Source organism: Bos javanicus, chromosome 9, assembly GCF_032452875.1.
Source record: "Bos javanicus breed banteng chromosome 9, ARS-OSU_banteng_1.0, whole genome shotgun sequence".
Taxonomy (NCBI): Eukaryota; Metazoa; Chordata; class Mammalia; order Artiodactyla; family Bovidae; genus Bos; species Bos javanicus.
Window position 1 is genome coordinate 70988818 of NC_083876.1, and position 12590 is coordinate 71001407.

Here is a 12590-nt window from a genome sequence, read left to right on the forward strand (position 1 = left end):
TAGTCATGTATGGATGTGAGAGCTAGACCATAAAGAAGGCTGAACAATGAAAAATTGATGCTTTTGAGCTGTAGTGTTGGAGAAGACTCTTGAGAGTCCCCTGGACTGCAAGGAGATTAAACCAGTCAATCTTAAGGGAAATCTATCCTGAATATTCATTCAAAGGACTGTTGTTGAAGCTGAAGCTCCAATTCTTTGGCCACTTGATTCAAAGAGCTGACTCATTAGAAAAAACTCCTATGCTGGGAAAGACTGAAGGCAGGAGGAGAAGGGGACGACAGAGGATGAGATGATTAGATGGCATTGCTGACTCAACAGACATGAGTTTGAGCAAGCTCCGGGAGATAGCCTGACATGCTGCACTCCATGGCGTTGCAAAGAGTCAGATACGACTGAGCAAATGAACAACTGGAGCTTTACGTTAATTAAAGATGCAGGAAATTTTTAATTGAGGAATAACAGGAACAAAGAGAAATAAGTACCAAGTAACTAGGCTGACAGTGATTAGAGGGGCTTCAAAAGATACCATGTTGTGGGAGGGAGGGGAAGAGATGAGGAGAGCAGGCCAGGACTCAAAGAATTACTGATGCTGGGGCCAGTCCAGCACCTAATCACAGAAGTTCTAAATACCACATCTCACAATTAACTAGTAAGCCATCTTTTCTCCCTATATGATGTTATTGATAAAGAGTAAACAGAACTCTTTCCCCTATTGCAAGAGAATCTGACCTGGTGTCAGTTTCTTAGTTGACAGCCAAGTGTTCACCTGTGAACCCAATAGGAGGCCAGTCCGGGATGCCTGACTAGAGAAACAACTATCACTATGCACAGAAAGACGACAGGCTCTCCTCCAGCTCTCGAGCTAACTCGGTGGCTGTGTCACAGTAGGAATCTGATAATGGTAAAATACCGATTCCATTACTAGGCAATCTGGCTTATAATGAAAATAATCCTTGACTCGTAAATTTCATCTGTACAGAAAGAACTATAAACCAGCCATCAGTACTCGACGCTTTGTGCCTCCCTGAGCTTGGGGACTCTTGTACCCAGAACGTGCCTTGTGGAGACCCAGGCAGCTGTGCCTATGGAGTTGTTATGGGATAGGTTGACTCCTACAGGGCATGAAGCTTCGGAGCCAAGACGATTTCCATTACTGCCTGATGTGGCCCTGAGTCCTCACACTTGAGCTATGCTGCACACACAGCTACAAGAAACCTTCGGAAGGAAGGTCTAACTTTGTCCTCCTGTCACAGTGCCTTTGGAGAAGGCAATGGCACCCCACTCCAGTATTCTTGCCTGGAAAATCCCATGGATGGAGGAGCCTGGTGGGCTGCAGTCCATGGGGCTGCTAAGAGTCAGATACGGCTGAGCGACTTCACTTTCACTTTTCACTTTCATGCATTGGAGAAGGAAATGGCAACCCACTCCAGTGTTCTTGCCTGGAGAATCCCAGGGATGGGGGAGCCTGGTGGGCTGCCGTCTATGGGGTCACACAGAGTTGGACACGATTGAAGTGACATAGCAGCATAGTGCCTTGTAATGGAAAGATTCTTTACATTAAAAGATGTAAAGAATCTTTAATTTAGAATTCAGGAAGACATCTGGTGGGCATTGCATATGTTTTATGATAAGAAATTTAATATTTGCTAATTCTATAGGTCAGAAAGAGTTTATGACAATTTATATAAACTAATTGCCCACTGCAACATTTCTGAAAAGAGAATTGATTCTTTCAGCATGCACTACAAATCTATTAGTGATTATATAAAATGAAAGTGAGTATATGTTAAATTGGTCTCCTACAAAGGCATAAAAATACTTAAATTTAAGATTCTTAAAATGAGCAATAAATTAGGTCTTACCATAATTGGGTAAAATACACATGTTGAGGGGAACCATCAGCAGAACTATGCATCCCAGAAAAATGAAAGGTACCTCATAGCCAAAGGACTGATACAAAAAGCCACCCAAAGGAGGCCCCAGCACTAGTCCCAGTCCAGAGAAAGTCTCAAGACTTCCCTAAAAATGGGAAAACAAAAGAAAATTGAGTTACTATGTTTCATTTGAAAAATGAACAAAGCATTAATAGAAAGTTCTGAAAAAAATTCTATCCACTTTACAATTTATACACACACCACCCACCAAGATAGACCAAAAATTTAAACATGCACATTGAAATTATTAAAGTACTAGAAAAATAAAATATGAGAGTTTTTTCCTAATCCTTACAGTGAACCAAATTTTCTAATTATGACATAAAAACTCAGAAGACACAAAAGAAGACTGATAACTCTGATTACATGAATATATGAAAAACTATGGACAGCAAAAAAAAAAAGACAAACAAAGAATGGGGAAAAAGTACTGATAAAAGACTAATTTCCCAAAAGCACCATGACAGCAACTGTTAATGAATGAGGAAAATCAGCAGTACTGTGGGAAAATGGGCAAATGTTATAGTCTATGCTATGCTATGCTAAGTCACTCCAGTCGTGTCCGACTCTGTGCGACCCCATAGATGGCAGCCCACCAGGCTCCCTCGTCCCTGGGATTCTCCAAGCAAGAACACTGGAGTGGGTTACCATTTCCTTCTCCAATGCATGAAAGTGAAAAGTGAAAGTAAAGTCGCTCAGTTGTGTCCGACTCCTAGCGACCCCATGGACCGCAGCCTACCAGGCTCCTCCGTCCATGGGATTTTCCAGGCAAGAGTACTGGAGTGGGGTGCCATTGCTTTCTCCGATGTTATAGTCTGTTCACACATAAAATGAAAACAACTCACGCTAATGTGAACTGACCACCTCTAACTTGCAGGACAGCAAAGCCCTACTCCAAATATGTTCAGCCACAAAACCTTGTTTTACAGAGCATGTCAACTGACTAGCATCTTTCTGAACCCCTCTGAAAAGTATACTTTATGGAAATGGAAATAGTGTATCTGTTACAGTGGCCACCATGGCATGACAAATTGCCATAGAACCTAAAGCGAATTTATCCAGTTATACAATACATATACAGATATATGTACTTACATTAATTGTATAAATACATATGGGTATATACTTAATAAAAGTGTGGATATTTATATTTATACAGCAAATAGTTTACCTGATGGTCAAAACTTTCAAACTGTAGTATTAATACAGGTAAATGAGGGAACATGGTACTGAGCTGATTAGATCTGAGGTCTCTGAAAGTGAAAGAAAGAAAGAAAAGGAAGTGAAGTCGCTCAGTCGTGTCTGACTCTTTGCGACCCCATGGACTGTTGCCTACCAGGCTTCTCCGTCCATGGGATTCTCCAGGCAAGAATGTTGGAGTGGGTTACCATTTCCTTCTCCAGGGGATCTTCCCGACCCAGGGATTGAACCTGGGTCTCCCTCATTGGAGGAAGATGCATTAACCTCTAAGCCACCAGGGAAGGTGAGGGTGGTGCCTATTCTCATATACAAACCAGGAGTCCTTCAGGAATGCCTGGCTCCAGAGGAGAGAAGGCAGCAGATAAAAGCTGGGACAAGAATCTGCTATGTCACTAATACTCTGTGTCAAGGCATCTGGGCAATATATGAGAATGTATGTCATATGATGCTACCAGGCTCTGGATTTTTATGGTAAAGTAAGTTGGAGAAGACTCTTGAGAGTCCCTTGGACTGCAAGGAGATCCAACCAGTCCATCATAAAGGAGACCAGTCCTGAGTGTTCATTGGAAGGACTGATGCTGAGGCTGAAACTCCAATACTTTTGGCCACCTCATGCGAAGAGTTGACTCATTGGAAAAGACTCTGATGCTGGGAGGGATTGGGGGCAGGAGGAGAAGGGGACGACAGAGGATGAGATGGCTGGATGGCATCACCGACTCGATACACATGAGTTTGGGTGAACTCTGGGAGTTGGTGATGGACAGAGAGGCCTGGCATGCTGCGATTCATGGGGTCATCCTTTCCATGACTCTGGGAAAAGTGGAAACAGGACTCTAGTATAAATCTGCTTCAGGCAGCCCAGCCACAATCTAGGCTACAGAGAGATAGCAAATATTACTATGGAGGCTTTTTTTTTAAGAGGTAAAAAGGAGTATTTGGTTTTGCCATTTAAGGGCTTGTAAGGCCAGGAAAAGCACCTAAGTAAGACTAAGGGTACATTTATTGACAGCCTGCTGCTGAAAGTAGAAACTGGGGTAAAAGGTAACAAACATAGAGAGTAGAAAAAAAGCAGGTCTAGAAGAATGGGCCCCAGCTTTGGCTTGAAAGGTCAAGCAAACATTTTAGCTACACTAAAAGGAAAACAGGAACAGTGTATAAAATACTTACCAATACTGTAGCCACATTGTTTGGAAAAGCCTTTGCAACGATAGAAGAAGAGGCAGTTATTGCTGCCTCAAAACTTATTGCATCAGTTATTCTCAGTAGAAAGCACATAGCAATAAACACTGGTCCTTCTGGAACTTGGTCCAAGAGACTAAAAGAGAATAAAACAATCCTCAAATGCCAAATTGATTTTATTTTTTTTCAACTGTACTCACTGAAAACAGTAACACCTCAATCATAGTTAGTAAAGTAAGTCACTTTAGAATATGAATTTTTAAGAGTTTCTTTGTTATATTTTTAGTAGGAGGAATTTGAGTCATAATAACAGCCTGATTGTCCTTTTCTACTGACATATTTGATGGCTTAAATAATAATACTAAATAGGTCTTTTGAAAAATGTAGAGTCAATCTAACAAGAACCTATGCAGAAAGACTTAGATTTAGGTCTTCCCCAAACAACAACAACAAAAAAAGCAAAATCAGGAACCTGAGAAAGACTTCTGATACATTAGCTTAACATCTATATTCTGATCTTCTTTAGCTGATTGTTTAGACAAGAAATTCACCTTTTTGCTTGAGCCAAAAAAATTTGTGACTCAGAAAAGTGAGTTAAGTTTCTGTCACTCAAGTCACAGAAGTCCTAAAGAACAGATTCAGCAGCCAAATTAATGGTGATCCCCTAGAGGATTTTTTTTCTTAAGATCAATGTCATTCATTTCATTCTCCACACCATCCAACTCCCTTCACCATTAGTCATATGCCAGGCATTTGATAATCAATGGTAATGATTGATTTAAAGAAACCATTAACCATTAACCATTTTAAACTGAAGATAAATTAGGAAATCTGTTCAGGCTCCCAAACATATCAGAACATGACTTACCCAAAGAGAACTGTAACTGCTCCTGAGACAAACATTCCTGCTACAAACATAAATTTTGCTCCAATATGTACAAGCTATAATAAACATAAAAGAAAATGGTAAATTGATGACTGCTACAAGTCTATACTGACATAAACAAATCCACTGTATCAGGAAACAGAAGATTTGGGGAAGATATATACAGTTAACAAAAGGTAATTCTTTCGTGGAATGACAACACACATTCTTACAAACATGGAAGAAGTTAAAAATCAGTCAGCCATAAGAAGGGAATTGTCAACTGAAGCACAGTTCATAACATACGATGCTGGTTATTTCTGCATCAGTGGAAATTTTAGACTTGTAAATTAGAATAACTCATTACACCATTTAAAAAAAATAATACTTACATATTTTCCAAATACCAAAGATGCCAGAAAGTCAAACAAAGCATAACATCCAAAGATTGTACCAATAACTGTATTGCTGGCTCCTTTCTTTTCAGCCTTTAAAAAAAAACAGAAAAGAAAAAGTTTGAAAGATAAACTAGCAACAGTATGGGGAAAAAATGGAGCTACTAGATCAGAGGATCATCCTCCTGTAATCTTATCTGTAAAGCAGTTTCAAAGATTATTATTTCAGAATAAACAGGCTAAGAAAGGAAAGGAAACTGTAGTAAAACTTAGTTCTCTGACATGAAAATAATTCACTCACCAAGCCTTAAACAAATTGTTAACTTTATGATCTTGAGAAAAAAAGAGCAAAACTGGAGGTATCACACCTCTTGATTTTGAAAATAGATTACAAAGGTGTAATAATTAAAACAGTACAATACTGGCCTAAAGACAGACATATGTCTCAATGGAACAGAACAGAGAGCTCAGAAATAAACCTAAACAAACATGGTCAATTCATCTTCCATGAGGGTGCCAAGGACACAGAATGGGGAAGAGATATTCTCTTCAACAAATGATGTCGGAACAACTGGACATCCACATGCTAAAGAATGAAACTGGATCCCTATCTTATACCACCCACAAACTAAACTCAAAGCAAACTAGACTTAAACATAAAATCTGAAACTGTTAAACTTTTTGAAGGAAATGGCAGATGCGGGACTTTTTAAAAATTATTTTTATTGGAGTATAGTTGGTTTACAGTGTTGTGTTAGTTCACTGTACTGCAAAGTAAATCAGTTATACATATACACATGTCTACTCTTATTTATTTTTCCATATAGGTCATGACATTGGTCTTGGCAATGATTTCTTATATGTGACACCAAAAATCTAAGCAACAAGACAAATCAAACAAATGGAATTACACTGAACTAAAAAGCTTCACAGCAAAGAAAACGATCAAAAGAGTGAAAGGGCAATCTACAGAATGGGAGAAAGCAATCTGTAAACCATCTCCATATAAGTAGCTAATATCCAAAATATGTAAGACTCTCCTACAATTCAATAATCTATTAATAAAAAACCACCACAAAGAACATGACTTAAAATGAGAAAAGGATTTCAACAGACATTTCTCTAAAAAAGAGACATACAAACGGCCACCAGGTATAAGAAAAGCTGCTCAAGATCACTAACTATCAGGGAAATGCAAATTAAAATCATAATGAGATATCACCTCACAGCAGTTAGGATGGACAGCAATAATTGAAAGCACAGAAGATAACAAGTGTTGGTGAGGAGGTGAAGAAATCAGAACCCTTATACACTGTTGGCAGGAATGCAGAATGGTGCAGCCTCTATGGAAAACAATATGGAGGATCCCCAAAACATTAAAAACAGAACTACCATATAATCCAACAATCCCTCTACTGTGTATATACCCAAAAGAATTGAGAGCAGCGTCTCAGAGATATTTGCAATCCCATGCTCACTGTGGCACTAGCTGAGATAATACAGAAACAACTAAGAAATAGCTAAGATAATATAGAAATAACCCAAATGTCCATTGACAGATGAATGGACAAAGAAAATGTGGTATATACATAACATAGGATATTATTCACCTCAAAAATAAGGACATCTTGGCATCTGCAACAATATGGATGAAACTTGAGGAAATTATGCTAAACGAAGTAAGCCTTCACAGAAGAACAAACACTGCATGATTCTGCTTGTATCAAGTATCTACAATAGCCAAATTCATAAAAGCAGAGCTTAAAATGGTGGTTGTCAGGGACTTTGGGAAGGAGGAAGTGGGGAATTATAGCTCTTTGGATATAAATTTTCTGTTAAGTAAGATAAACTCATGTTATGTTCTCACCACAAAAAGAAGAAGAAGAAAGAAAAAGTCCACAAGAAAACCCAAGGGATTTTTTGGAGGTGCTGAATAAGTTTAGTATTTTGATTGCAGTGATGAGTGAAGAGGAACTAAAAAGCCTCTTGATGAAGGTGAAAGAGGAGACTGAAAAAGTTGGCTTAAAACTCAACATTCAAAAAACGAAGATCATGGCATCTGGTCCCATCACTTCATGGGAAATGGATGGGGAAACAGTGGAAGCAGTGTCAGACATTATTTTTGGGGGCTCCAAAATCACTGCAGATGGTGACTGCAGCCATGAAATTAAAAGACGCTTACTCCTTGGAAGGAAAGTTATGACCAACCTAGATAGCATATTCAAAAGCAGAGACATTACTTTGCCAACAAAGGTCCATCTAGTCAAGGCTATGGTTTTTCCAGTGGTCATGTATGGATGTGAGAGTTGGACTGTGAAGAAAGCGGAGCACCGAAGAATTGATGATGCTTTTGAACTGTGGTGTTGGAGAAGACTCTTGAGAGTCCCTTGGACTGCAAGGAGATCCAACTAGTCCATTCTGAAGGAGATCAGCCCTGGGCTTTCTTTGGAAGGAATGATGCTAAAGCTGAAACTCCAGTACTTTGGCCACCTCATGCGAAGAGTTGACTCATTGGAAAAGACTCTGATGCTGGGAGGGATTGGGGGCAGGAGGAGAAGGGGATGACAGAGGATGAGATGGCTGGATGGCATCACTGACTCAATGGACATGAGTCTGAGTGAACTCCGGGAGTTGGGGATGGACAGGGAGGCTGGTGTGCTGCGATTCATGGGGTCGCAAGGAGTCGGACACGACTGAGCGACTGAACTGAACTGAACTGAACTGATGACATCATAGATGGTGTGCATGTGTCTAAACTCATCAAGATAGATATATTAAATAAGTGTAAATTTTTGTATAACAATTATACCTCAATAAAGTCTGCCCCCAACCAAAATAAGAATTGTTAGCTTTAGCAGGCCAAAATCAGAATTAGAGTATAAACAAAACAAAAAGCCTTGGTTGAGGAAAGGTAAGCTCTGCTTCTCCTGTAGAACTAAGCCAACAGTTGATCTTGAAATGCTTTCTTTTTGGTATATTTGAGTTCATAGAATATATACTTATTCATCTCTGCCCCCAGTTTTTGGCACAGAACTCTGACTATCCTTGTAACTTCCTTAGTGATAAGAGCCCTAGGAGTAATAATGTTCTAATATTCGGTCTTTGACCCTGGTTCCTGACACCAAGCTCCTAGTCCCTTGGCATCTCTGGGTGACTCTTGGTGATTCCTGCTTGGGGATTAGTCACCAGAAAGACCAAGCCATGATTAGTTTAGAACCTTTGGTTCCACACCCCATTCTCCAGAGAAGGGCTGGAAACTGAGTTAATGATTGATCATGCCTATGTGATTAAGTCCCCATAAAAATCCCTAAGGTGTGGGACTTGGGGACCTCTGGGGTCAGTGAACACATGGAGGATCTGGGAATGTGGCTCACCTGCAGGGGACATGGGAGCTGCATGCCCCTGCCACATACCTCCCGCTCTGTATCTCTTCCATCTACATGCCCAGCTATATACTTTATTACATCCTTTTATAATAGTGTTAAGCAAGTGTTTCCCTGAGTTGTGGAAGCCATTCCAGCAAGTAACTGAATCCTAGGTGGAGAGGTGGGAGGGTCATTGTGTCTTGCCTAAAGTTTTACCTGTAAGTTCAAAGGATTTGCTAACAAAAGAAACCATTCATTACACACAAATAATTTCAATTTTTTAGATTTGACTTAATTTCAACATGCAGTCATTAAAAAAAAAAAAAAACAAAAGAAATAGAAACAAGAGAGAGAACTAACAGACAATACACCACCAAACTGAGCCAACAACCTACATCCAGACTTGAACAGTGCTGGGAAGTCCCTTGTTAATAGCAATCTGGAGTCACAATGGGAAAGGGTCCTGAGTGGTGTGTCCACCCCATGGGTGAGACTTCAAATTGTGGTTAGGGGTCTCCCACTTATAATCCCAGGCCTCAAACTGATATCATCATCAGTTTGCATGCAAAGCTGCAGCTCTGGCTTTGGGGTTCTTTGTTAACTTTTACACTGCAGTTTGCTTCACTTTGTGAGTCATAGGATTTTGTTAGACCCCAGGGATTGGCCAGATTTTCAGAGGCTCGAGAATTCCAAGACCCACTCCTTTTCTTATCTAAGCACTAGCTGTGCTTGGAGGCAGGATCCGCAGTGTCCAGGCAGGTCAGAAGTAGGTCAGAGGCCCACTCTCCTGCTTCTGAAGCCTGAACAAGGTTTCCTCCATTTTAATTTCCCTAACACATGGGAGGGAGACAAGAGGCACAGGTTCAACCCCTGGGTCGGGAAGACCCCCTAGAGAAGGGTATGGCAACCTACACCAGTATTCTTGCCTGGAGAATCTCATGGACAGAGGAGCCTGGCGGGCTACAGTTCATAGGGTTGCAAAGAGTTGGACATGACTGAAGAAGCTTCACACACACACACACACACACACACACACACACACATACAACACATGGGAACCTGTAACTTGTAGCCAAGTTGGATGGAAGCTGGGGGTAACATGGAGACCTACTACTTGCAATTGGCATCTGAAGTGGAGGGCAGTCTTGTGGGACTGAGCTCTTAATTTGTGGGGTCTGGCCTAATACAGATCAGCATTAGAACTGAATTGAATGGCAGGACATCCAACTGGTGTCACAGAGAATTGCTTGGTATGGGGAAAAGACCTACACTGCTGCTGCTAAATCGCTTCAGTCGTGTCCGACTCTGCGACCCCATAGACGGCAGCCCACCAGGCTCCCCCGTCCCTGGGATTCTCCAGACAAGAACACTGGAGTGGGTTGCCATTCCCTTCTCCAATGCGTGAAAGTGAAGTCGCTCAGTTGTGTCCGACCCTCAGCGACCCCATGGACTGCAGCCTTCCAAGCTCTTCTGTCCATGGGATTTGCCAGGCAAGAGTACTGGAGTGGAGTGCCATTGCCTTCTCTAAGACCTACACATCTGGTGTCAAATGTGTTGTGAGTGTGGTCGCAGTGTGAGCATAAAGGTGAAACACACGGGAGAAAGGTTTTCCAACTCAATATCACATTTAGTTACAGGATCAAATGCCACTAAAAAAAACAAAACCCCCCAAACAACCACTTTACTTTGCTGGTCAAAAAAATCTAACAGAAAGTTCCTTAAGCTAGTACATGAGTCATCCCAAGGACCGTTCAGACCATTCAGTTCTCTATTTCTAATACCAACTACCTAACAGTTCATAGAAGATAAAGTTTCCTTTCCTGACATCAATGACACAGATGAAAGAAGCTCCCTCTCCTCCCAACATGCTGCTGAAACATTTGGAGTAATTTATCACCCATCAATGACTCTTATGATTGTTTATAGACTACTCTATCATGGCTCCTAAATTTGCTACACGTGGTGGTGCTGCTGCTGCTGGTGCTTTAGTCACTAAGTCGTGTCCGACTCTTATGACCCCAGGGACTGTAGCCTGCCAGGCTCCTCTATCTACGGGATTCTCCAGGCAAGAATACTGGCGTGGGTTGCCATTACATTCTCTAATTGCTATAGATGATATAGTGTTTATTCTAAAACTGCTTCTTTTGAACTTCAAATGCTACTATTAGTTGTGTTGTACAACTGAACAGACAGAGGTTTGAAAACCTTTCTAAAACCTTGGAATTATGGTGGATCCTTAGACCAGGTTCTAGCTATAACCATTTAAGAGGTTAAAATATGAGTTTAATTTTTTAAGATAAGATTGGCAACTTGGTAAACCATGAAGCACTAAGTCTGAAACACACATCTGTCCTCTCGGGCAGTCAGTGGTCATTTATCCAGCACCTTCTATGCATCACATAGGAGCCAGCAGTGAATATTTATAGTTAGAAGATGTGACTTAGATTCATCCTTTGCCAGGGCTTCAGCTCTTCCACAAATCACTCTACTCTGAATACAGAAATGTGTGTGTACACACATACTCCCTTTAAAATCTGTCATCCACAACAGCCTTAATTCTATTTATTTATCTTTTCACTCTAACTACATTTTTTAAGATAAAAAATAAGTTTATCACTTCCTATAGTAAGTTATGATAACCATTCAATCCTTGTCTTTAAAAATATATATTCTTACATTGTGTTTCTAAATAAATCCTACATTTCTCAAAGCATCATACCACAGGAAACCAGATGGGTGAACTCTATCTTTTTCTAATTTTGGCCCTATCACATGGCTTGTGAAACTTCCAGACTAGGGATTGAATCTGTATCCCCTGCAGTGGAAGCACAGTCTTAACTCTTAGACCACCAGGGAAGTCCAGGTGAACTCTACTTTTCATTGCTAAACTATAGGAAGGAAAGGCCCTCTCACTCTGGGAAGCACTACCTACCCCTGAAGTGCAGTCCCTAAGTGCCTGGTTGTGGGAGAGAGTGGAGAAGTTGAACCTAGAGCATTCTAGAAACTGCTTGGGTGGCATTTTGGCCCATAATTTGATGAGACTCAGGATTAACCATTTCTTTGACTTAAAGCTCAACATTCAGAAAATGAAGATCATGGCATCCGGTCCCATCACTTCATGGGAAATGGATGGGGAAACAGTGGAAACAATGTCAGACTTTATTTTTCTGGGCTCCAAAATCACTACAGATGGTGACTGCAGCCATGAAATTAAAACACGTTTACTCCTTGGAAGGAAAGTTATGACCAACCTAGATAGCATATTCAAAAGCAGAAACATTACTTTGCCAACAAAGGTTCGTCTAGTCAAGGCTATGGTTTTTCCTGTGGTCATGTATGGATGTGAGAGTTGGACTGTGAAGAAGGCTGAGTGCCAAAGAATTGATGCTTTTGAACTGTGGTGTTGGAGAAGACTCTTGAGAGTCCCTTGGACTGCAAGGAGATCCAACCAGTCCATTCTGAAGGAGATCAGCCCTGGGAGTTCTTTGGAAGGAATGATGCTAAAGCTTAAACTCCAGTACTTTGGCCACCTCATGTGAAGAGTTAACTCATTGGAGAAGACTCTGATGCTGGGAGGGATTAGGGGCAAGAGGAGACGGGGACGACAGAGGATGAGATGGCTGGATGGCATCACGGACTCGATGGACGTGAG

General features: G+C 40.9%; 1 protein-coding gene and 1 long non-coding RNA gene across 8 annotated transcripts in view; one reads left to right on the forward strand and one right to left on the reverse strand.

Moving 5' to 3' along the window:
- Positions 1–8422, forward strand: part of LOC133254037 (uncharacterized) — a 34233-nt gene extending 25811 nt beyond the window's left edge. Inside the window, exon 5 of the long non-coding RNA XR_009738537.1 lies at positions 6401–8422. This is a non-coding gene — a long non-coding RNA (uncharacterized LOC133254037). The remainder of the gene's footprint in view (positions 1–6400) is intronic.
- SLC18B1 (solute carrier family 18 member B1) overlaps positions 1–12590 on the reverse strand; it is a 47109-nt gene that overhangs the window by 17070 nt on the left and 17449 nt on the right. For all 7 annotated transcript variants that reach the window (XM_061428017.1, XM_061428011.1, XM_061428013.1 and 4 more), the window contains 4 exons: positions 5571–5666; positions 5182–5255; positions 4302–4449; positions 1863–2019 (listed from right to left, as the gene is read on the reverse strand). In XM_061428017.1, the coding sequence (XP_061284001.1) occupies positions 1863–2019; positions 4302–4449; positions 5182–5255; positions 5571–5666 (475 nt within the window). The remainder of the gene's footprint in view (positions 1–1862; positions 2020–4301; positions 4450–5181; positions 5256–5570; positions 5667–12590) is intronic.